The sequence below is a fragment of the Gopherus flavomarginatus genome, chromosome 12 (assembly GCF_025201925.1).
Source record: "Gopherus flavomarginatus isolate rGopFla2 chromosome 12, rGopFla2.mat.asm, whole genome shotgun sequence".
In the NCBI taxonomy this organism is placed as follows: Eukaryota; Metazoa; Chordata; order Testudines; family Testudinidae; genus Gopherus; species Gopherus flavomarginatus.
Genome location: NC_066628.1, coordinates 50,773,949 through 50,798,886, shown reverse-complemented (window position 1 = coordinate 50,798,886; position 24,938 = coordinate 50,773,949). Strand labels below are relative to the sequence as shown.

General features: G+C 58.4%; 1 protein-coding gene across 10 annotated transcripts; it reads left to right on the top strand.

The window, feature by feature from the left end:
* Nucleotides 1–19: 19 nt before the first annotated feature.
* Nucleotides 20–24,496, top strand: CARD14 (caspase recruitment domain family member 14). Of its 10 annotated transcripts, none has more exons than XM_050921063.1 (21): nucleotides 20–704; nucleotides 7,940–8,158; nucleotides 8,937–9,074; nucleotides 9,887–10,212; nucleotides 12,349–12,519; nucleotides 12,696–12,815; nucleotides 13,230–13,355; nucleotides 13,970–14,128; nucleotides 14,814–14,939; nucleotides 15,203–15,339; nucleotides 15,682–15,776; nucleotides 16,250–16,361; nucleotides 17,055–17,244; nucleotides 19,541–19,667; nucleotides 19,997–20,234; nucleotides 20,911–20,974; nucleotides 21,390–21,501; nucleotides 21,841–22,014; nucleotides 22,410–22,525; nucleotides 23,100–23,215; nucleotides 23,939–24,496. In XM_050921063.1, the coding sequence occupies exons 1-21, from the start codon at nucleotides 689–691 to the stop codon at nucleotides 24,144–24,146; spliced, it is 3,090 nt and encodes a 1,029-aa protein (XP_050777020.1). In that variant the 5' UTR covers nucleotides 20–688; the 3' UTR covers nucleotides 24,147–24,496. The 10 variants fall into 10 exon arrangements, with proteins under 10 accessions (XP_050777020.1, XP_050777024.1, XP_050777018.1 ...); XM_050921059.1 differs by lacking the exon at nucleotides 20–704 and adding an exon at nucleotides 4,825–6,137 and having other exon boundaries at nucleotides 12,702–12,815; XM_050921058.1 differs by lacking the exon at nucleotides 20–704 and adding an exon at nucleotides 4,825–6,137.
* Nucleotides 24,497–24,938: the final 442 nt, after the last annotated feature.

Below are 24,938 nucleotides of genomic sequence, written 5' to 3'. Positions count from 1 at the left end.
GATGTTTGGTTGGTGCCAGGAGGTGACTTGGTCCCCAGGCTCCCTGGTGGCAGACTCTTGGCTTCTCCCCAGGACTGTCCTGTCGTAGCTGGCCCTACATATGACATTTTTTTCAGTCTACCCAAGGTGCCTATTGTGAATCACTGTCCCATGCTCACAGCGGGAGAGAGCCCTGTCTGCCCACCAGGAGAACCGCTTCCCAGCCCCCGGCAGCTGGCAGCACAGGCTTCCACTCCGGGCTCCGCGAGCTGGCTCTTTCCCCCTGCAGAGTACCAAGTTACACACCCCACGTTGTTACACTCGCGGGCCCCTGCTCCTATCTTCCGGGACACCCACAGTATGCGCTGGTCTGCTGCCTCCATGGAAGCAGTGCAGCTTAGCTTTCTGTTTTCACCTCAGTTCAGCACTCTCCTTCGCACCAGGCACTTAGACGGGGTTATGCTAAAGCCAGATAGAAGTGCATTTCACAAAGCTTGGGATAAAGATTTAAATAAAAGCAAGTGTGAGGGCTTGGCACCGGAAGATTACAGGTAAAAGATAAACATAAATGCCGTCTGTAGCCCAGGCTTGTTAACAGGTTCCTTTCCTGCCTGGTAAAGTGTTTCTCGCGGAATGGGCTGTTTCTGCAGCGCTTGTCCAGTCCAGAGAGCTGACACACAGAGGGACATTAGGATCCAAAGCCCAGAGGATGCTTCGCTCTGACGGTGAGGAGCTGGAATTCATCACTCACGTAAATCCCCCCCAGCTTGCTGCATTCCTGAGCCACATCCACCCAGAGTCTGCGCTGAACGTCGTGTTGCAGCTGGCAGCACTGTGCATTGATATTTCAAAGCCAAATGTGGATCAGGCTCTAAGCTCCTAATGTTTGGCTAAATGTTCCCTTAAGCTGTCCCCTGCGCTGTGGGAGCCATACCGTGGTTCTGCTCGTTTGTCAGAGGAGACATTGTGCTCAGCACGGTGTGACGGAGAGAAAAACCAGGCCCTACCCCAAGGGCCTTCGTGTCTACAAGACAAACAGCCTGGGTGGCAGAGGATGGACATTGCTGGGATGTGGGGTTCTTCGCTGGGAGGGTGAAGGTACAGTGCTGGGGGTGCATGTGTAATAACAGAGGTGAATTTGCATCATGCTTCGTAGCTAGGTCATACACATGAGGTCACTGAACTCACAGCAGCCACTTGTGCCGTCTATTCCCAAAATCCTTCCTGTGCAGCCAGTCAACTTCCTGCCATTTGCCCTTGTGCAGAAGCACTAAAGAATGTAAAGAAAACTGACCACCTTTCTCTGGGTCTTCTTGGCTCCCTGCCCTAGCTTTTCAGAGATTATAGCCCTGCTGCAGAGTTCTGTTCTTTCACTCAAAATCCCTAGAGACGGGGTCATAGTACTCTCATACCCGGTCGGAGAGAGGAGAATGCCCCTATTACCTTCATCCCTCCGATAGGGCAAGGGCAAAGATGGCTCCAGCCAAGCTGTCGGAAATGCTGTACTGAGCTGGAGAAGGCTGGGGAGGGAGGCTGGAGTGAAGCCCCGTGAACCTTTTATTGGCCCAGAGTAAAATCCGCTGCAAAGAGACCTTGTTCCCCAGAAGCAATTCCCCTGGACCCTGCCCGGGAGCCCATGCTCACCAGGTAACAGCCTATCCTGAATGACTCTGCCAGGGCATGGGGACAGGCAGGACTATTCTGGTCTGTTTTGATGGGAAGATCCCTCTAAGAAACCAATTGCTCTGGATCCCTTCTGGCAGGTTTCGATAGGCAACTCTAGGTGCTTGAGTTATTCTCGGGTCGCTGGCACAGATTCCACCCTGGCATAGTGCCATCTCTTCTTTTGTCTGTCGCAACCCTGGATTTCCAGTAAGTAACTTGACCTGCCCTTCCACGCCACGGAGGAGGAGCAACTCTCGGCAGTTCCAGATGATGCCAAGTGGGATTTCCCCACCTGCCTGGCATTCTTGGTGTCGTGGCACGTCTAGTTGGAATGGGCTGTCCTCACCCTCACTTGTTCTTCTCGGTGGGCTGCTTTGGTTAAACCCATTCGCTACGGCACAGGAGTGAGGGAAACTATTTGCTTCCTGTGCGTTGGGCAGCGCTGGGTGCAGTCAGTTTCACTGTGGTGTCGCTGGTCGGATGCACTTCCTGTCTCATGCCATGGCAGCACGACACCACGGGCAGGCTCTTACCTGGGCTGTTTACCTCCGGCAGCGGCAGAGCTGAGCTGGGTGTGCACAGATCAGCACCAGCCAGCAGGTTGGGTGGTGGTCTCTCCAGCATTGTACATGGCAGTGGGGAGGGGAAGGGGCTGGTAACAGCTGACATGCTAGGACCATACAGCAAGGGAGCTCTGCCCCAAAATAGGAATTTTTTGCAAGCAGTCAATTTAAAAAAAAAACAAAAGCCACGGGGAGAGTCCCATCCCCAAAGCTGTGTGATGAGATGTTTCTGACTGTGTCCCAGTAAGGCCAGAGGGGAACGGTGTCGGCGCCTGGGCCAAGTTCAGAGCTTGCTGGATAAGTGGGGGATGAGGAGGGTGGGGAAGCCTTTCCCATAGGAATGAGTCTGAGCTGGCGAACAGGCCCATAAGTATGTGTGACACGCACTGTAGCAGAATGGGAGAAGTGGGGACCCAACTGAAACTCCGTTGAGCTGTGACCCTGAACGTAGCCCTGGGAGTCCTGTACGTGGCTGCTGCCCCAGTGCCTGCGGGGCTGGGGCTAGATGAACTGCAGTGATAGGTGAAGACAATTGTGGAACCTGGCTGAACTTCCTGTTTTAAAATCCCAGCTAGCCCAGGCCTTGCTGCTGCTCCAGCATCATCTGCCAGCTGTAATCCCTGGGGAGAAAACTTGCCATCTCTAACAGGTGCAGCAAAGCCTGTGCTCCTGTCCTTAACCCTGGGAGTGCTGCCTCTTCCACGCTAACAGCCAGAGGCTTGGTGTTGAAAGGGTTATATTCTTCCCCACCTCTCCTCACTTTGTGATGTGTAGCTGGTTGGCAGGCGAGGATGGGGACAGGGACTGAGAGAGTTTCCCCGGCTCTTAGCTTCACCTTCTGCCTGAGCTGCTGGATCTAGGCATATGAATGGCTCCAGTCTTCCCACCATGGTGCATCATCCCCACCTGGCGCCTCTTGTGCTGCCTATTCCCTTAGCGCTGGGAGGTCCAGCACAAGTTCCTTCTCTGCTCTCGATTGACCAAAGTAGTCAAGTCCTCTGCTCATTTCACCCCTGCCCCTCGCTGATAAATTAAACAGCAGCAGTCTTGGGGGGAGGGACCCCCCCGTTAGCTCTCTGCCATGCTGGACAGGGACTGTTTATCCCTGCTGTTAGTTCCTTATCCAACCTCTGTCAGCTTGTCTGGGAGGAAACAGGCTCTGCTTGCTGGCTGCCTCTGAATGGGCAAATGTCTCATCTCCCTTGGAGGACTCAGCCCTCTTGACAAACCTGCTTTGCAGCCGATTGTTCCTCCAGTATCACTTGCTGCCACGGCCCCAGAGCCTGAACACCCAGGGCTCAGCGCGGACACCCAGCGGGGGACAGGTAGGGCTGCCAGCACCTTGGCTTCTGCTTCTGCGCTCTTGGAGCTAAGGTGGGAAGGCGGCTGGTTAACAGGGCCAGTTTGCTCTGAGAGAGGAGGCTGGGGGCAAAGGCCACATTGCTTGCAGTGGCTGGAGTGGATCCAGGAGCTGAGGGACACTCCCTCACTGGGGCCAGAGCATCCCACCTGGGAGAAGAGACCCTTCCCCTTCAGCCCCACAGCACTTTACCCTGGCAGTGACCTGGGAACTGGGCATCACTCTCCCATTGTAGGGGGCATGGGGTGAAATGAAGCCCCGGAGAGGCTGATTTGCCCAAGGTCAGTCAGTGATTCAGGGGCAGAGCTGAGAACAGCTTCGCTGTCCTGGCTCCCAGTCCTAGCATTCTCGTGTGTTCCAGTGTTCAGGGAACTAACCTCCTTACCTAGCTGCTCCGGCTTGGTGTCTCACTGAGCTGAGATCCCAGGGCTCGCGAGGGGAGAATCCCTTGGCACCAGTGTCATCCCTGTAGTACCCAGCCTGAGCCAGGATTCCTTTGACTCTCAGCCCTTCCCGCAGCTTCTGTTCTAACTCGAGCACCTCCAAGCCCATCTTGCCTTGGAGAGCTTGAGCTTGAAGTCTTTAAACTGTGATCTGAGGACGACAGTAACTCGGCCAGAGGCTAGGGTCTACTGCAGGAGGGCTGGCTGAGGTTCTGTGGCCTGCGCTGTACTGGGGGTCAGCCTAGATGATCTCAAAGGTCCCTTCACAAGTTTGAGAGTTGGAGCCCGCTGATTTCCTAGTTGCCTTGAGGAGACGCTGAGTCTTTCCTGCCATGCAGAGCTTCAGCATTTGACTCCTGCAATGTGTCATTGGGAAACACGGGTCATTGACTAAACATGTTTAAAGGGGTCTGGCTTGGGAGGGGTGGGGGTTGATTGATGTCTGTAAAGTGCTCAGTAAGCCTGTGTGCAATCCCCGTCCACCTGAGCGTGTGGGCAGGCGCCCAGGTACCGGTATGTCGATACGTAAGGAGACACTCAGCTGCAGATCATTTGATGTACTCCTTTCCCCGTGACACCCCCAGCCTGAAGACTGCTGGTTGCTGAGCAAAACAAAGGATTACGCCAGGGCCTCTTGGCACTCCTCCTAACAGCTGCTGGGCCCTGGAACCCAGCCTCCAAGGCAGCTGCTGCCAGGAGCTAGCAGAGACTCCCACAGTTATTCCTGGAATGAGGAACCAGGAGGAGGCCAAGTTTGGAGCCCTGCTGCTGCCCTACGGGTGTCTCCCAAGGCCAAGTGTGAGTTTAAAGAGCTAAAGGCCTGGGTGAAAGCAGGAGAGGCTGCCTCCTTACCGCTGTGCTGGTGCTCAGCCTGCGTGGGCGTTGCTAGCTTGAAAGGTGCCCCACAGGCTAGGGGGAAGGCCGGGTGTGCGCCCCGGCGAGCTAGCGGGAAGGTCGGGGCTGGCCTGCCCTGGCTCTGCTGGAGGACTGTTTGGGAGCCGCAGGAGATGAGCATTGTGAGCTCTCGCCGTTATGGAGAGGCGAGGCAGGGAGGGGGGGTCTCTTTTCAGCCTCATGCTCCTGGGGCACTGAGAGTGAGGTGGCGTCACCAGCGCGTGCAGTGACAGTTCTGGTATCGGTGCGAAGGCACAGTCATGCACACGACTGCCAGTAACACCTTTACCTCCAAGTGCTTCACACAGGGGCCTGCCTACAAAAACTCCTCACTCAAATGCCCGGCGGAGCGTGGCTGCCCTCACCAGCTCCCAGCAGCTTTGGACAGGAAGAGAAATGGCCTATTGGCTAGAGCCATGGAGGGAGGCAGGACGTGAGGTCTAACTTCTCCTGGCCCCTGCTCCACCCCCCTATGCCTCCACCTGCACCCTCACAGTCCGGGCACAACCCCACCCTTGGCCTGCTCTCCCAGGCCTCCTGCTTTCCCTGCACTGCTCCCGCATGGGGCCAAGGAGGCCCTGATTGGGTCTCTTCCCCTGCCCCTCCTTGGTTCAGCTCTCCTAGTCAGGGGCAAGGGAGCCAGCTCTGCACAGGGGGCAGTTCCCAGGCTTCAGAGGGAGGTGAGCAGGTTCTGCTTCCTCCACCCTATCCATCATCACGCGACGCCGCCCCCGAGACCTTTGAGTGGGGCCCAGGCTGGCCCAGGGCAAGTGCCTCTGCACCAGCAGCCAGGGCTGGGCTGTGCTTATCATCCCCCTGGCTGGCACCGGCCCCCGGGGCTCCTTGTCTGCCCTGCTACAGATACCAGCAAGGCTCATGTGATTAAAGTTTTTCGTGTCCCTGCTCCTGAGCAGAGGCGTTTCCCTCCCCCCTGGACTTTGTGCCCCTCTGAGCCCAGGGGAAAATCACCAGCTGGGACCCAGCCATGCCCTGGGCAAGGGACCCGCACACCAGAGCAGCAGCTTCTCTAGCACTGCAGAGCCATGTTCCTGCTCCGCACAATCCCAGCCCAGCACTGCTGGCTGCAGGAGGGGAAGAGGGAAACCAGACTGGTGGGTTCGTTCCATCTCCTGTGTCCCAGGGGTGGGCAGGGACCCTTTCCCTGGGACAGCAAGGTACCCACGGCCTGGGCTGTGACGCCAGGTCCCCCCAGACAGAGAAGAAACAGGTCAGGTCAGGTTCTTATACTGTTCTTGTTGCTGCAGGATCTGAGACGAGAGCCCCAGTGGGTCGGGACCCTGGGAAAGGGCTCAGGGGTATGGGGCCATGGGGCGTGAGGACAGGAATGCAGGGTTCTGGTGACGGGCTTAGGGCCCCTCTTCCTGGCGCTCTGGGGATGCTGCTTTTCTCCCTTTAAATAGCCTCACTTTCCTCTTGCTTCACTGTTCTTTCCTTGCTGAAAATAACTGGGCCAGAACTGTTGGAAAGATGTGAACCAGGGGCCAGAACCCTGGGCAGATGAGGATTGCTGGGTATTTTATGGTTATCTGGTGCCTCCCATCTTGACAGGACTAAGAATGGAGGTGCCTTGGGGCTGGGGCTGGGACCGTGCCCTCCTCCCTGGTTTGTATATATAGGGATGAGCATGCTGTTGGCTCTGATCATAGCAAGGAGGATATCCAGAGCTGTGCAGCCTGTGCGTGTCAGAATCACTTCACCTGCTGCTGGCAGGCAGCTGCCTCTGGGGTGGAACATGGTAGCTGCTAGACACTGCAGAGCAGCAGTGCATCATTTCCTGTCAGGTGGAATTATTAGTAATGTTAAAAATGATTAATATTAACATGGGAACCCACCAGACACTAATTTAACCACAAATGCCTTTAAGTTCAAGGGCCAAATGATATTTTATACAATTGCTCTAACCCTGCCCACAAGCCTAAAAAGCAGCAGAGACTCCCACAGTTATTCCTGGAATGAGGAACCAGGAGGAGGCCAAGTTTGGAGCCCTGCTGCTGCCCTATGGGTGTCTCCCAAGGCCAAGTGTGAGTTTAAAGAGCTAAAGGCCTGGGTGAACACAGAGATTTACGCTAACCCTAATTCTCCAGTTCTATAGTTATTCCACATTGTCCCAAACCACCATGAAGAATCTTGTCTTCCCAGCGACCGCTGATAGGTAACCCGTAATGTGCCTTCCAGGGCTGGGCCTGGTCTTTCACCAGCATCACTCTTCTCTTCCTCCTGCTTTTCTCTCACCTCCATCCCTCCTCTGCCCTGGTAGGCCCTGCTATGGCAGTTACCCCAGTAACAATGTGCACAAGCGTGTGATCGGTATGCTGACAAACAGGCCGACCTAGGGAAAACCGTCCCATCCTGGCATGCTCCAGCACAAAATACCCTCAGATTCCCAACGCTTTTTATACCCTTCAGCTAACAAATGCTGCCACAGCCGATTGCCACATTAGCTAACAACCAGCTCCAGTTCCAATATCTGTCCAGATTTACATCCTTCTTCTTTCAAAACCGTTGCTCCTTATCTGTACACCTCCTTCTTGCCGACCAACAGTTTTCCACCACACCTGGTTAACATGGGCTTTATGGGTCAGATAAGGCTGGTGGCGGGGGGGGGGAGGAAGGGCCATTCTGGCTCATTTTAAGACAGATTCTTTTTGTCTTGTTTAAAATCATCTGTGGTCACCCCTGCCAGCCAGAGGCCTTCCTTTTAGAACCTTCCCCTTCTCTCTTTAGTCAGTCTTTGAACCAGACATCCTCCCTCCATCATTCCTTCTGGCCTTAGATCTCGCCATCGTCAAGGCTTCCTGCCATGTGCAACACAGAGATTTATGCTAACCCTAATTCTCCAGTTCTATAGTTATTCCGCATTGTCCCAAACCACCATGAAGAATCTTGTCTTCCCAGCGACCGCTGATAGGTAACCCGTAATGTGCCCTCCAGGGCTGGGCCTGGTCTTTCACCAGCATCACTCTTCTCTTCCTCCTGCTTTTCTCTCACCTCCATCCCTCCTCTGCCCCTGGTAGGCCCTGCTATGGCAGTCTCTTGCCAGGCAGACACAGAGCTCCGGGACCTGGATGAGGAGCAGCTCTGGGAGATTCTGGAGAGCCATCGCTACCGGATTGTGCGCAGCACCTGCCCAAACCGGCTTACCCCCTACCTGCGCCAGGCCAAGGTCCTGGACCAGCTGGATGAGGAGGAGGTTCTGCATGGCCCTCAGTTCACCAACAGCGCCATGAGAGTGGGTGAGTGTCTGGGACAAGGGTTCTTCCCTGAGGGCCCCTGTCACTGCCGCGGCCTGAGGGCCCCATCCTGGAGCTGCTGCTCATGGACAAGGGCTGGCTGGGATCCCCTCCAGAGCTGCTAAGCACTGATCCTTAGCCCGCAGCTCAGACCAGCCGTTCCTGCATGCGCCGCCTCTTTCATCTTCCCATAGGGAGCAAGAGACTGGGGCCAGCCCTGGAACCTGGGGCTGCTGCCTGGCAGTGCACTTCCTGCAGCACGGGGCTTGCTGAGAGTCTGCCTGGGTGCACAACGGCACCTGCTGCCCTCACATGTTGCCAGCAGCTCCCGGTGTGGCGCCCCGGGGTGTTACCTCTCGCCCCGGCAGGCAGCGCTGGGGACAAGGCTCTCGGCTTGGTCCATGTTTACATGCATTCACCGTTTCTGGGGTGCTCACAGCTTGCTCTGCTGTATCTTGCTATGGAGACGTGCCCAGCTGGTGCCTGTGGGCAGACCTGGGATGAGAATCCCCCCTCCCAGCTCCACCCATGTGCACCTGGCCTCAATCTATTACTTCTGTTTCTCTTTACACTGTGTCAGGTGACTAATTAATGTGGGCCTCACAGAGCGGGTTTGATACAGGCCTGGAGAGAGCTGCATGGCCATCGGCCCAGCCAGGCACTAGCCGGAGCCGAAAACGAGGCCTTTGCGGGGATGTGTCCCCACATCTGGCTCCAGGGGCACTCTGGGTCCTGCTAGGCCTGTGGTCAGCGGGCCTGTGTTTTTCTAACCCATCTCTAGGTCACATGTTGGATCTTCTGAAAACCCGGGGGAAGAATGGAGCCCTGGCCTTCCTGGAAAGCCTGAAACTTCACAACCCCGACACCTACACCCTGATAACTGGCCTGGAACCCTCCATTGATCTCAGCAACTTCAGTGGTAAGTCGGCCCCTGCTGCTGGAGCTGTCTCTGAGCCAGGCCAGCTGTGAGGGGAACCCCCAGCCGCGAGTCCTCACTGCAAGGCAGCACGGGAGGACAGCGGGAGACTGCTTCCTAACTCGTTAGTCGCTATTGTTCTGCCTGGGTCCGGGGACTGGAGCTGGGTCGTTCCACCAGCGCATGGCGGTCGTAATTACGACATTGCTTGGACACAGGCCACAATCTTGCCATGTGGAGGGCATGAGGTGGAATACAGAGGAGGAGCCGTAACCTGTGTCCATAAAATGCCTTGGCTACTATTGCAATGGTACTGGCAGAGCAAACTGCCCCCAGCCCACGGACCAGGGCAGAGCCGAGGGGTGAGCTATGGGCGTCTCTGGGACAGGCACCGTCAGTTCATTACACGCACGGACAGCAGCCAGCACGACAGGGCACCAAGCCTTGACTGAGGCCTGTAGGCTCTACCACAGCAAAAATCATCAATGACAATGTTCTACAGCCATCATAAATCACCCGGCTTATCTGCTAGGGAAGGGACGTCCCTCTGCTCTCCCTGCCCTGGGGAGCACCGGGGAGGGGATAGGCAAAGTCCTGGGAGGGCATTGGGCTGCCTCTAGGAAGTGGGAGCTCCTGTGAAATGTATACGGCGACTAGTGAGCCGGGGCCCCGTCCCTGCTGCTGATCCGGGGTGAGCAGGGGTCTGGGGCTCAGAGCCTGCTCGGAAGCGCTTGGCATGCAGGACGATAGAGCATGGGCTAGGGAGGTCTCTTGGCTGATTCATGCAGGCCAGAGCTGATCTCCCCTCACCGCAGGCCTGATCGAGACGTCCAAGCTGACCGAGTGCCTGGCGAAGGCCGTGAACAGTTTGCAGGAGGAGCTGACCCAGGAGAAGCACCAGAAGGTGTCTCTGCTGCACCACTGCCGCCAGCTGAAAGACCACGTGTCCCAGCTGGAGGCCCAGAACAAGTGTCTGCGGGGCATCGAGGCCGAGCACAACCGCATGAAGAGGGAGGTCAGCTCCCATTTCCACGAGGTGCTGAAGCTGAAGGATGAGATGTACAACCTGTCCATGCACTACACCAACGCCCTGCAGGAGAAGGACCTGGCCATCACGCGGAGCCAGGGCCTGCAAGAGGAGGTGAGCACAACCCCAGGCTGCTCAGAGGCGGCCTCGGGGACCTCGTCACAGCACCAGTGCCCAGGGCAGCGCTGCCTGCCATGGACGTCCCACCAGGGACATCTGGCCCCGCTGGCTGGGTTTGCTTTTCACCCTACAGCCCTTGCTGATATCCGGCCCTCAGTGCCCCTCTTCCCCTAGGGCTGGCACATCGACTGCCCCCAACAGTCCTGCAACTCAATAGCTGGCTTCCCTAAGGAGGTGGGACTGGTGGGCTGGGGCACTGGGGTAGGGTACCCCCTGGGGCCTGTAGGGCTCTTCCTTGTTAACTCTAGGTCGTGAGTTTCTGTTGGTCTCAGTATCCAGACCCAGTCGTCCCCTTCGTACCAGAGCCCCTGCCAAGCCATTCATGACAGCACAGTGTATGCTTCATTGTCCCCCAGGCACCTAGCAGGCAGGGCTGGCGGGATCCTAGATCTCCACCCCCAGCCTGTCGAGTGCTGCCTGAGAGAGGGCGGATGGCTGGGCCAGCACCCGGGGCCATGCGCACCCTACCCCACCTCTGTGGTGTATGAGGAAGGCCTGGGGGCAGTGGACGCACCATACGAGGGTGACACTGACTTGCCCACCCAGGCCCCTGGACGGTGTGAACTGGGATTCCCTTTTCTCTTTGCCCGGCTGCAGTGTGGGGTTCGGTCACTCTGCTCTGGCTCCCAGGGGTTCGAGTGGAGTGTGTTCCTTACTGGCGTTCCACAGGTGGCTCTTGGACGTGTTGGACCTTTCACATGAGTTACACCTTTGATCCTTGGGAAATTAATACAAAATTGAACAAAGCAAAAAGGCTGGGCTTTCGCTCCCCCACTAGGGTTCACAACCCTCCAGGATTGTCTTGGAGCCTCCAGGAATTAAAGAACAACCTTTAATTAGAGACTGTATCCAGGAGCGGCGCCAGGATTTTTGGCACCCTAGGCACAGGGCCAGCTCTAGCCATTTCGCCGCCCCAAGCATGGTGGCACACTGCGGGGGACGCTCTGCTGCTTGCCGGTCCTGTGGCTCCGGTGGACCTCCCGCAGGCGTTCCTGCGGAGGGTCCGCTGGTCCCGCAGCTCCAGTGGACCTGCCGCAGGCGTCCCTGCAGATGCTCCACCGGAGCCGCGGGACCAGCGGACCCTCCGCAGGAACGCCTGCGGGAGGTCCACCGGAGCAGCCGGCTGCCCTCCCAAATCCTGGTGGCGGTCACCTAAATGGAAGTGCCGGCCCTGACTGTATCATGTGATGAAACCTCCAGGAACACATCCAACCAAAACTGGCAAACCTCCCCCAGACTGGTGCCAAAGGCCCTTCAAACAGTCTGGAGAGGTGGGATCCCCCCACTATGTTTTGCTCATCGAATCTGAAATCACCTTAGTAACAGAAGTGCTGACAACCCCCCAAGGAGTCATGTTGACATTTCTGGCTCAGAGTTGAGAATCGTTTTTCCTCCCTGCATCAGCACTTTATAAACATGTCTCATGTCCAAGAGAGAAGACAGCTGTCTAGAACAAAGAGTGGGGTACATGCTCTAAAATGAAGTGGGGTAGGGCTGTGTTCTAGACAGGGGCGGCTCTAGGAATTTTGCTGCCCCAAGCACGGCAGGCAGGCTACCTTTGGCAGCAAGCCTGCGGGAAGTCCTCCAAAGCCACAGGACCAGCGGACCCTCCACAGGCAAGCCACCGAAGGCAGCCTGCCTGCTGCCCCAAGCACGCGCTTGGCGTGCTGGGGCCAGGAGCCGCCCCTGGTTCTAAAGTGAATGATCTAATCTCTGTTACAGAGCTAATGTAGAATCCTGGGTTCTAGAGCAAGCCGTGTGCCACATTCTAGAACACAGTCCCATGTTCCAAAGTCATGGTCAGGGGGGTTCTGTTCTAGAGCAAAACAGACCAATCTCGTCCTTTCAGCAGTTAACGTGGTCTTCTCAGCTTGGTGTAAACACTCAAGTTGGGGTTCTAGAACATGGCCCACAGTTGTGTTCCCAAAAATGCAACATTTTGTGCACACAACAAGGCAGCCGTTCCCACTCTAGATGCTGGGTTCTAGAGTAAACGCTGGGCGTAGTGTAGCTGGCATGACGCAGCTGAGTGTAACGTTAGGGACCTGTGCTCTCTTTGTCCTTTGGCAGCTGTATCTGATGAAGCAGGAACTGCAGCGAGCCAGGGTGGAGTCCTACTGTGAGAGGGAGAGGTCCCTGCGCATGCCCAGTGATCTGCAGCCACAGGCGGATGAGCTGCTGCAGCTGAGGGAGGAAAATGAGAAGCTCCAGTCACTGGTGGTGCTGGAGACTTTCAGCCTGGTAAAGCCTCCCCCTTCCAAACTCCCTCCTGTGGACAGTTCGGGAGACACGGGGTGCCTGGTGGGAACAGGGTTTGCTGGGGAGGCAGATCCCCTAGTTCTAGCTGGGATGCATAAAGGCATCCTCGTTCCTGACCTTGGGGGAGCCCTGCTAACCAGTTGGTGTTGCTTGGCCAGGTGCAGAAGGATATCCTGGAGCAGAACCTGGATGAGGCTCTGGAGGGCAAACAGGAGCTCCTTGATCGAATCCACTCACTGAGGGAGCAGGCAGTGATCGCTGAGAATCAGCGCAAGCAGGTCAGAGCTACCAGTCCTGAGGAACTGGGTTACTTGTTGGTAACAGGTGCTGGAGCGGGGAGGAATCACCCCTAAAACGAGGAGTGGATCAAAGACAAACCCGAGGTTTATGGAGCAGAGTAGCTTCTCACAACCTCCTTCCCCACACCATGGGGTGTCGTCTTCTGGCTGGCCTTCCTAGCTTAATGCCTGGCCCCACTAGCCACATGGGTGAAAGCCCTGCCTCACCACACAGCATGGAAATCTGGCCAAGTTTCCCTATGCAGGAGGGATTCTTTGGGGACTGCAGGTAACCTTGGAAGACCAGATCCAGGATCCGTCTCCCTCAGGGCGGGACAACTGTTCTTGGGGGCTTTCACCTGTCCCCTTTGCTGACTCCCTGCTGCCCACCTGACTCTCTGTGTCTCCCTCCAGTATTGGGAGGAGAAGGAGCACACCCTGATGGAGTGTCACAAAATGAAAGTGGACTGTGAGATCTACAAGGAGAAAATCAGTGCCTTGCAGGGGCAAGTGGCTGAGCTGCAGAAGGAGCGAGATCAGGTACCCAGGGGTCCCTGCCTGCTTGGCTGGGTGCGGTTGGAGGCCTTTCTCTGTATGGGCGTGGCTGATTGCATGTATATCCCCTGCTGGGGGGGGGGGGTCTCCCTCTGGACCTGCCCACTACACAGCTGGGCTCCTTAGCTCAAGTTGTTGTGGCTGGTGCTGTCAGTGCTGCAGGTCCCTGGTTCAGACCCTGGTGCTGAACAAAGTGGCTGCATGCGCACAGGCTGATTTTGGGGGTGCTCTTTGGCCAGTGTCATGCAGGGGGTCAGACCACATGGTCCCAGTGGTCTCTGCTGGCCTTGGGATCGATCGATCCACAGTGAATGGAGATTCTTCCGCTCGCTGGGCTTGTGGCTGTGTTCAGAGCCCAGTGACCATGTGCCGTGGGGCTGTGCTTCAGCTGGCTAGCTGGGTTGCTCGTTGTTTGTAGCTATGGCCTCCTTCCCCTTCCCCCATCTCTCCATGAAGTCATGCAGCCCTGAGCCGGTCTCTTGCGCTCTCTGCCCTGGCTACACCATCAGTGTCTGCCTCCCGCACCCGGCTGTACCTCGCCCAGGGATCACCGGCACTTTGCTCCAAACCTCCCGTCCCTGATGTGTTTGTCCCCCCAGGCATACGGCGCGAGGGACACGGCCCAACTGGAGATCTCCCAGAACCTGTTGGAGAAGGATTCCCTCCGCAGGAAAGTTTTTGAGCTGACGGACCAGATCTGTGAGCTGAGGAAGCAGGCCAGTCAGCAGCAGGCAGAGGTGGGCAGCAGGGTGCACGGGGTGAGAGGCTGGGGCCTTGGCACAGCTCCTGTGAAATCCAGCTGCTCCTGTGCCCAGCTCAGAGGCCAGATCACAGCTTTTTGGCCACCAGCCAAGACCCCCCCAGGAGATGGGCACAAGCTTGGATCCCCGTGTCAGCCCGTCTGGTAACACCTGTCCTGCACCCTCTTCCTGCGTGGGAAGTGGCCCTCATGGGCGGTGGGTGAACAACAGGCTTGGGGAGGCTAGCCCCTGGCCTGGCCCACCCCTTCCACCAGAGGCCTCACCCCCTCCTGCCCCACTTCCATCCCCAAGCACCCCCCCCTGCTATGGGTCACCCGGGTGCCTCCAGCCCCAGAGCACTGGACTGGCGGGCAGGCGGTACATAGCTCTGCCCCAGAGCACCCAGCGGATGGCATGTGGCCTCCCCCTCAGCCTGGGAGCACTCAATTGTGTGGCCCCAGCACAGGGGGTCCCCCCAGCACTGGGCAGCCCCGTCCCAGCTGCCCTATCTCCAGCCCCTGCAGGCTTCCCTTCCCAGAGGAGGAGCAGCCTGCCTGGGCAGCAGGAGGGGGCCTTGGGGCGGAGCGTGGGCTGGGCCATGTGGGGCTGTTTGGGAAGGCACAGCCTTCCCAAGCCTATTATACCAGTCGCCCATGGCCGCCCTTTATGACCCCCTTCTCTGTGCTGTTTGCTTGCTCGGCAGGTGAAGGGGGAAGGTCTCACTAGCCTGGAGCCTGAGGAGCAGTGGCCGAAGAGGAAACAGCGGCTGGTGCGCATGCACGCCCTCTGCCCCGGGGACAAGAGCCAGGGCAGCCTCAGTGTGTCCGAGGTGTGGGACCCTTCTTGCCATCCCCAGCCCCGTGTCTCCCCACGCAGCCCTGGGGAGGCTCCTTTCCCCCTGGGTGTTCCCCTCGTGGCATGTTGACAGCCAGAGGGCAGGGCCCACCAAGCCCTACTGCTGAGGGGAGGGCAGGACCCGTCTTGTTCTGGCCACAGCTCCATGGGCATGAGCCTGGCACGCAGGGCTCGGGCATGGGAATGAACAGCGAGGTTAGCAATGGCCAGTCACGCTAATGGCTCCCTCCCTTGCAGCTGTGCTCAGATTTCAGCGTGAGGACGAGCCACGAGCTGCCAGAGAGCTTCCGGTCGTGCAGCCCCATCCCGCCCTGTAAGCTCTCCCTGCAGAGGAGAGCCACGCAGGAGTGCCTAGAGAGCTCCCTCTCCACGAGGTACTTCCTCATCTCTTCCAGCCTCTGCAGGGCAGCACCATCGCCTGGTACACACTGCAGCCCTGGTTTGCACTGTTCCTAGCAGCACATCGCTTGCTGGGTGGGGCGTGGGGCACAGGGTTGCTCATGCTGCAGGGCCTTCTGCTTGGCATTGCCCCCAAGTGCCAGGCTATATGTTCCGTTAACCACTAGCCAAGGCTGTTTGAAACCCAGCCTGCTTGGGCCGTGTGGCTCCCCGTCTCTCCAGCTGTGCACCTGGGTAGCGGGATGCTGTGGGAGGAGCACGTTCCTCTCTTCTGCACAAGCTGACCTCCCTCGTCCCCTCTCTCCTGTCCCCTGCAGCAGCTCCCAGGAGTTCCTGGAGGTGGATTTCAATCACATTTCAGGGGAGAAGGCAGAGTCATCTGACTTGAACTATGAGATGGTGGAGAAGGACGGTGGGTGTTTCCTTTCCCTACTGGCAACAAGCCGCTGAGAGCAGACTCTGTTGTCTGTTTGCATCACCCAGGGGCATGACCCAAGAGCCTTGTTTCCATGTGCAGCTGAGGGTCTCGTGACTTCGCCCTGTCTGTCACTCCAGCCCTTCCCCCCCACTGATGCACTAATAGGCCACCATGACCGAAGTCTGGGATCCTCTGCTGCAGAGCAGGCCCTCCCAGCCCAGGTACCATCACCACAAGGAGCCCAGCAGATGGATGCAGGTGGCTCCGGGGGCCATATCTGTACTGGGTGACAGCTGATCTCTGGGCTCACCAGCCAAATGTGTGTGATGCTAGCAATGGACCCTGCCTCCTGCCCAGGCTGCCACAGAGGGGTGCGGGGGGAGGGGGGGCTACTGAGGGAAGGGGCCTCTTCATCCTCCATTGCTTGTCCCTTTGCCTCCACTGGTTCAAACTGTCCTTCATTTCAGAGGGCAATGCCCGTCCGCTCGCCTTAGATGAGAGGTACGTCACGCTGCCCACGGATTTCTGCCCCCCATTAGGGAGGGCTCAGTGCCCTCCCGGAGCCTGGAATAAAGCAGGGTAAGGGCCTCATCTCTGGATCTTGGTGAGAACTCCTAGGCCTCCAGCTCCGAGGACGCAGCTGTCCCTGGGCAGAGCTCCTCTTTGTTTTCTCGCATTCGCTCTCTATGCGCTGAGCTCTCATGCAGCAGCTCTGGGGTAGAAATTCTAGGAGTGCTGCTCTCCCTCTGTTCAGCAGAGGGTCTGCTGCTGCCTTTCATCCAGTTCAAAGTGGACTAGATCGCGGGGCTCTGACAAACTGTAAGTGCACGTCAGCCGGGTGCACACGAGCATCCAGACCAAGCACGCAGGCTAATGCGGGGAGATTCACGCCCAAGCTTGCTGCAGTCCCATTGTTCCTGAGCGAGGACTGTCGAAGGCAGGAATCCCATAGTCACTTGGCCACAGCCCACGGGCCACACACACCTCTCCTCCACACGTGTGCACGGGGCTACACACCACTGAGAGAGGAGGGGTGGGGGCTGACCCCCGGCAAACCTCGGCACCTATGAAGCTTTGCCTCTAGCTATCGCTGGTTCCTTGCTACACCTTGTCCTGTGTTTAGCACAGACAGGGGGAAGCTTCGCTTCCGGGCCCTTAGTGTGAACCCCCTACAAGGTAGTAACCGTGGCGGAAGTGGGGTGGTGCAGGGTGGAGGAGGGGTTGCATGGAACTGGTTTTGTTTCCGCCGCCTCACATGAAGTATCTCCCCAGCACGCCCATTCGCCGGCGGCCTGCACGGCGGATCCTGAGCCGCATCACCACCATTGCCTTCCATGGCAATGCCCTGCTGGAGCAGATCAGCATCATCGGGGGCAACCAGACAGGCATCTTCATTCACAGGGTCACTCCTGGCTCAGTTGCTGATGAGATGTCTCTGTCCCCAGGCAGTCAGATCATGGTGGTAAGGGGCTTGATGTCGCCTCTCTGCCCTGTATCTCTCCCTCTCAGCCTGTTTATGCCCACCCGCCCTGTATCTCTCCCTCTCAGCCTGTGTCTGTGCCCGCTCGCCCGCCCCGTATCTCTCCCTCTCAGCCTGTGTTTGTGCCCACCCACCCCGTATCTCTCTCTCTCAGACTGTGTCTGTGCCTACCTGCCCACCCCTTATCTCTCCCTCTCAGCCTGTCTGTGCCTGCCCGCCCGTCCCGTATCTCTCCCTCTCAACCTGTGTCTGTGCCCGCCCTCCTGCCCGATGTCTCTCCCTCTCAGCCTGTCTGTGCCTGCCCGCCCACCCTGTATCTCTCCCTCTCAGCCTGTGTCTGTGCCCGCCCTCCTGCCCGATATCTCTCTCTCTCAGCCTGTCTGTGCCTGCCCGCCTGCCCCGTATCTCTCCTTCTCAGCCTGTGTCTGTGCCCACCTACCCACCCACCCCGTATCTCTCCCTCTCAGCCTGTGTCTGTGCCCACCCACCCACCCCGTATCTCTCCCTCTCAGCCTGTGTCTGTGCCCACCCTCCCGCCCTGTATCTCTCCCTTTCAACCTGTGTCTGTGCCTGCCCTCCTGCCCGGTATCTCTCCCTTTCAACCTGTGTCTGTGCCTGCCCTCCTGCCCGATATCTCTCTCTCTCAGCCTGTGTCTGTGCCCGCCCTCCTGCCCGATATCTCTCCCTCTCAGCCTGTCTGTGCCCGCCTGCCCACCCGCCCACCCCATCTCTCTCCCTCTCAGCCTGTCTCTCATTAGTCCCTCACACTTGTCAGCAGTCACATTGCCCTGAACTAAGGCCCAGAACAAATGACCAAGCCTGGCATCTCCCTGGTGCTGAGTTGTTGTAAGTGCTGCTCTTGAGATGAGCGGCCAAGCCAAGGTCCTGACTGATGGGATCTCGTTAGACCACGGCGGGTGCCCGGTGTCCTGGCTGAATTCCAGCTCAGACGGCTACATTCACAGAATCATAAAGACGTAAGGCTGGAAGAACCCTCAGGAGGCCATGTAGTTCATCCCCCTGCCCTGAGGCAGGGCCAGGGTCACCTCACCCATCCCTGCAGGGGTCTGTCTAACCTGTTCTTACAATGACAGGAGTTCCACAGCCTCCCTTGGAAGCCGGTGCCAGTGCTGAGCTGGCCTTAGAGCTGGAGAGTCTTTCCCAATAGCTAACCTAACTCTCCCTTGCTGCAGATTAAGCGAATTACTCAGTGTCCTACTTTCAGTGGCCAAGGAGAGCAATCGATCCCTTTCACTGCCACACAGCCCTTAACACAGCTGCAGACTGGTATCAGGTCCCCCATCCCCCCAGCTTCTTTTCTCAGGACTAAACAAGCCCAGAGTTTTCACCTTTCCTCATAGGTCAGGTTTTCGAAACCTTTGGTCATTTTTGTTGCTCTCCTCTGGGCTCTCTCCAGTTTGTCCACGCTTCTTAAAGCGAGATGTCCAGAGCTGGACCCAGCACTCCAGCCGAGGTCTCCCCATTCGTCCTCTCTCATGTGCCCAGCGGTTCCGATGCAGCAAGGAGATCGCTTTCCACTCTTGCCCTAAGGAGCTGGGTCGTGCTTCTGGGCAACTGCCAAGTTCCCCTCGTGGCAGGGGTGGCTCCAGGCCCCAGCACGCCAAGCGCGTGCCTGGGGCGGCAAGCCACGGGGGGCACTCTGCCAGTCACTGCGGGGGTGGCAGGCAGGTTGCCTTCAGCGACATGCCTGCGGAGGGTGCACTGGTCCCGCAGCTTTGACGGATCTCCCGCAGGCATGCTGCCGAATCCATGGAACCGGGGACCTCCCACAGGCAAGCCGCCGAAGGCCGCCTGCCTGCCATGCTTGGGGCGGCAAAATACCTAGAGCCGCCCCTGCCTCCTTGGGTGGCTGCATTTTGGTAGGGGGAAGCAAGTGTGAGATGCCAGAAGCTCGCAAGTGCCTGTTCACCTGCACCTGAGGGGCTGGTGTCCAGACCCCAGCTAACAGACTGATTGGACCCAGTATATCTGCTGCCTGCCTTGCAGCTGGGCTGCTTTGTGCCTAATGGCACCGGCTGCATGCAAGTGTCCTGCTGGCCCAGTCTGTCCTTCCAATTCACTCCTGAATAGCCGGGTCTCTGCTTCCACCCCTCATGACCCTGCGTCCCAGCCCCACCCCTTCGGGGAGCTGGGGAGCAGATGGGCATAGTTCATTCTCCCCGAATGTGCATCTCTCCCGGACGGGGCTGCGGGCCCCCAGGTGAGCGTTCTCTTTGCTAAGCCCACCTTGTCTCTCTGCACCTGCTGCCCCCTGCAGGTGGATTATGAAGTCACAGACCCAGCATTCAAGGCCATCCTGGAAGATGCAACCCTGGAGGAGGCACTTTGGGTCCTGAAGAGGGTGAATGGCTTCTGCTGCCTGTCTGTCAGAATGAACATGGAGGGTAAGTCCCTCTCGTGCCCTCCTCAGACTGCATCCATCCACCGTCGCCGGCTCCTCCAGACATGTGCAGTGGGGAAGGGCTGCAGCCTTCTGCCAAGGGACCCCTGGAGGCAATTGCTGCTCATTGGCACATCCCTCTCCCATCTCCCTGCTTCAGTTCCCTGCACGGTCCACCCTGTAATCCCTTCCGGTCTGCCCCAGTCCCTCCTGCTGTATCCACACGGCCTCCCAGACTCAATGCATCCCCTCCTCGCTGCACACTCCCCTGCCCATGCCCTGCTGCATACTCATCTCTCCCACACCCTGCTGCCCTCCTCTCTTGCTCTTCAGGTTACAAGAGGCTGGTGACTGACCTAGAGAACAAGGTGGTGACCTCGGGTGATTCGTTCTACATCCGGGCTAACCTGGCCCTGGAAGGGAAGGCAGCGGGGGAGCTGCCGGTGCAGTGCAGTGACATCCTCCACGTCACAGACACCGTGTTCCAGGGCAAGAGCCAGTGGAGTGCCTGCCAGGTGAATCCCTACAGCATGAAGGACATGGATGCAGGCATCGTCCCCAACTACTACCAGTGAGTGGCCTGTGCAGCTGTGCCGGGGGGAGCTGCTGCCTGCACAATCCCCTTCATGCAGCACAGTCCTGCCAGGGAGTGGCATGGTCCCATGCAGCAAAGAGAATTTCCCTGGCCTGGCACAGCTGCTGACAGTGACAGATGTGCCCATGTGGTACCAGCCTAGCACAGCTTTTGATAGCTCAGGCAAGGCTGGGCACAGCTCCTCTTGGGCATTGCAAGGTGTGGCACAGCCCCAGATACCTCCCCCTGCCCCTCAGCCTCCACCCACCAAGAGCAGGGGCATCCTGGGCTCATCAGACAGACGTATCCCAGCACTGGGGGGGGCTGCAGTCCATCGAAACCTCCAAGATGCCTGCAGTCTTGTCCCCCAGATTAATATTCCTGCTGCTTTTGCAGCTGCCTCAGGGTATTTAGTGCCTCTTTCTGGCATGGCACAGACAGGCCCATCTTCTGCCAGGCTCCTTTCCAGCCCAGCCAGCTTTCTGCTTGTGTCCTGGACTCTTTGATGCTTTTCTTTGGCTCCAAGTCAGTGGCCCTTTTATGGCCTTGAGCATGTGGCTGCAGCAGCCCGGCCTGCATGGGGAGGGTTCACTGGCTGAGATACCTGCCCCCTTGCCTGGGGCTAGCTAATCCCATCTCTAACAAACCATGCTCTGCTTCTCCTGCTCTCTAGGGCTCAGCGACGGCTCATCGGCCTTATCCAGGACATGGCCCAGCAGACCACATCTGCTCGTAAGGTAACAGAACTTTCGGCTCAGGGGACCTGGCCTGGAGGACTGTGTGTCCAGAATCCCTGGGGAAATATTCACTTTCTGTGCCCTGGCCTCTGAGCAGGGCCCTGCAGCGGCGCTGCAGCCATGGGGGAGAGAGGAATGGAACAGTCGTCTGAGCACTGAATGCCATGTCATGGACTTGGGGCAGCCCAGGGGTGGAGCTTAATTCTGCACGGTGGGCTGGGTGGTATCCAGGGGGCCGCCACTTGGCATACGGTGAACAACCATTTGGTGCATCCATCAGACCAGTTTACAGAAAGTCAGACAGCTGCTGAACGTTGGCTGAGCTGGTGTCAGGGCTGGCATCTCACCGGTGGTGGGAGGGGGCTGCCCTGCATCCCTGGAGTCTAACTCAAGGCCTCTCCTCTCTCACCTGCAGGTTTCAGGGGGGCAGCCAAAGCTGGTGCGGATCATCAGCACAGACAAGAGCAAGATCAACCCTCTGTGGTCGTCCATCGACTGTAACGTCTACGATCCCAACCAGGCGGACGGTGCGTTCAGTTAGCTAGAGCTGTCAGAGAGCCCAGAGCCTGCCTCTTGGGGCTGGCCAGGTGAATCCCAGCGCTAGCCCCCCTAGAAATCCAGCCTAGAGCCACCAGGCATCTGATGAACAAGGGCACAGGCTAGATTGTTCTTGCTGTCACAGTCAGCTGGGATCAGGGCTCCACAGTGCTGTCCACTGCATTCCCTTTGCTGATGCCAGGCCCCTGCCAGCTGCCATGAATCCGCCTCCTCAGCGTAACCCCAGCCCTGTAGCTGCCTGGCAGCAACAGAGGTTCTAGTGCTCTGGGTTCACCTGCCCGTCCTGCTGTCCCTTTGTGCCTGCCCAGCCTGCCCCCAGATCTGCCTGCAGGCAGGGAGCTGCTTCACGCTGATGCCGTACACGCTGGTGAGACCCCACAAGCTGGCCCAGCTGCGCCCTGTTCTCTTTGTGCCCACGCTGCTGGGGAAGATCCTGAGCGACAAGCTGTGCCTCTCCAAGGGCTTTGAAAAATGCCCGTCAGGTACGTCCTTGCTGCATCCTCTCACCATTGGACATCCTGCCGGGGCCATGCTGCGCGCAGGCTCCCATCCCTCGTGCTCACGCAGGGGCATGGATCCAGGTGCCAGGGCTGGCAGCAGTCAGGGCTTGCTTCCTGCTACCCCGCTCCCTCCATGCCCTGCCACTGAAGCCCCCTGATCTCCCCACATCTGGGTAGAGCATGTCAGTGCTGTGAGTTCACATCCCCGGTGCCCTCACACTGTCACAGGAGCCAACGCTGCTTTGCTGGGTGAGTCTCTCCCCAGAGGCCCATGCTGCCTGAGGTGGCATGATGTGGGGGGAGACCCCATGAGGCCACTCCCGTGAATCAGACTTGGTTATTTCACTTGGCACCTTCCCCACTTTCCCTCCACCCAGGACTCTTGTGTGAGGCCGAATGCACAACCCAGAAAGGAACTTTGGTCCGGGGAAAGAGGGAGCTGGACAATCGCTGCTGTGTCACATGCCAAGTGCTTCAGCTGCTGCTGGAGAAGGTAACAGGTGTGGGGCTGGGGGCAGGCTGGGACACTGGGCCAGCAGGAGGGACTGAGATGGGTGCTTTGGGCTCTGACGATTGGAGCCTTCCCTGACCGGGAAGCCAGCAGCTGGCAGCGTGGAGTTGGGAAGGATGGGAGAAGAGTGAAGGGTTTCTGGTCTCAAACCTGCAGCAGGTCAGTTGATGTTTGTTACCTGCATCCCCTCAAAGGCTGCCCAGGGAGAGCTGCAGGGCCCGCAGGTAGGAGGGGCACCTGCCATGTCTGGGTTAGGAGCAGATGGGACAGAGGCACCTACAGACACTGTACTGAGACCTGCCAAACCTCCCCACTACCCCACCGTGCATCTGCGTCCGTTAATCCCAGTGCCTGCAGCTCCCCCGCTGGGGAGCAGAGGGTGAATCTGTATCCAGAGCACAGCAATGGGCTCTGTGATGCTCCCTGGCCACAGACTCTTTGGCTCTTGCCAGGGCCTATTGGGTCACCAGCAGCACCAGCCCTGGCCTGCGCCTGTCCCTTCCCATGGTGAGCCCACTTGGTGTCAGCCCCTCGTTCTCTCCCCGGCTCCCCCTAGGACGTGCACAGCCTGCTGGACGTGGGGCTGGAGTGCGTGCGAGCCCTGCACGCCGCGGGGATCTATCCCATCCTTCTCCTCATTTCCATCAGCGAGAAGAGTGCCAAGAAGCTCAAGTACGTACCACGTATCACTCTGGGCGGAGACGGGCTCCGGGCCCCGCCCAGGGCAAACGTCTCCTGCTCACCGGAGACTGCTGGAGCTCTGGGGAATGGGGGCCTGGGCCTGCCCTCCCCTGGGTGCCTCGTGCCATGGCTGCAGCAGCTGAATGCCTGTGTGTACCCAGCGGAGGGGATGCGAATGAGCCACAGGGTGCCCCCGAGGTTGGCTACACTAGTGATTGATGTACATACAGTCCAATAGCACCCAGCAGCCTGGCCGGGGTGAGCCCTTCCCCAGTGCATGGCTGAGGGAATGTTCGCGCCCATACCAGGGGCCTCGAACAATAACCCTGTGGGCTCTACAGCCCCGTGTTTTGGGGGGACTCAAGGCACTTCCCCAGGGCAGGTATCATCCAACCTGTGCACGGCAGGTAAAATGCTCATGCTCAGGTGGTTCGTCAGAGCCAGAGCTGGGACTGGAACCCAGGAGTCCGGGCTCCCAGCTGCCCTCTAGGTGTATTGACAGTCACTAAGCCATGCTTCCCAGCAGGAGGCAGGCCTGGAACCCAGGAGTCCTGACTCCATCCCCTTCTCTAGCCCCTGGACAAACAGTGAAATCCTGGCTCTAAAGTCAACAAGAGTTTTTCAACCACTGCCCCTTCCGCCGCTAGCCGGCTTTGTGCTGGTCACACGGCTCAGGGCGTCCCCTCACGGAGTCTCCCGCGGGCTTTGTTTCAGGAAGGCACTGCAGCGCCTCGGAGCGACAGAGGAGCAGCTTCTGGACTGTGTGCGGAGAGAGGAGGCCCAGCTGGAGAAAGTGCCCTGCCTGTACGGCACCGTCACCCCCGACACCTGGAGCGACCTGGACACGCTTGTCGGTGCCGTGCGAGCAGCCATCGCCAATGAGCAGAAGAAGATTGTGTGGCTAGAGCAAGATCTTCACTGATCTCCCTGGACACGGGAGGTGGGGGGGGGGCAGGGGGAACCAACCGTCACCTTGGCAACTCTGCAAATGTCACCTATTTAAACCAAGAGTTTGGTTTGGGGTGTGGGGAGGGGGAGGTTTGAAAGACCCTCTTACCTAAAGGGTTAATGGACTTCGCAGCGCTGGGTGAGCCCCCCGCCTGCCCAGCTGGCCTCTGCCCCGTCAGCAGAGAAACACAGTAACTCTAGTTCAGAGAGAGAGAGGCCGGTTTTAATGCCACCCCTGTCATGGTGTGAAAGGGCAGCTGGCTGGCGTGAGCCGGGCTGCCTCTGAACGGTGTCCCTGGTGCCAGAGCGGGTCCCCGGGCTGGGCAGGGCACCCTGCCCAGTGCCTGGCCCCTCCACCTGTTCTCCCAGCCTGGCTCTAGCTGCTGGGAAGTGCAGTCACCAGCCCACCTGCACAGGGAGGGAACAGCAACTCCCGCAGGCCTTGCCATGTCCCCTGCCTAGCTGCCCCACGGGTCTGCCTCGTTGTACTGGGTATCCCAGCTCCCCCTGGATCTCTGCGCACCCTGCTCCCAGAGCCCTGGGGATAGCAGGGAACCAGGACTGAATAAGGTGTGCTCGTTCCAGGGACTGTAAAGTCTGTAGTTTGCTAAATTAAACCTTGTCGTTACTGTGTATTCAGACCCCTCCTGGCCCTCCCTGAGGTGGTGACACCAAATCCAATGTACTGGCCCTATGGAGAGGGGGCTCTCAGCTCCTCCATGGCTAGCTCGAGACTCCCTGGCAAATGGGGCAGAAGCCCCGATGT

Coding starts and splice junctions, on each gene's coding strand:
- CARD14 (XM_050921058.1), top strand. CDS start 5,948: ATGTTCCTGCTCCGCACAATCCCAGCCCAGCACTGCTGGCTGCAGGAG. Junction 13,356..13,969: donor TGCAGAAGGAGCGAGATCAG/GTACCCAGGGGT, acceptor TTGTCCCCCCAG/GCATACGGCGCGAGGGACAC. Junction 15,777..16,249: donor TGAGATGGTGGAGAAGGACG/GTGGGTGTTTCC, acceptor CCTTCATTTCAG/AGGGCAATGCCCGTCCGCTC.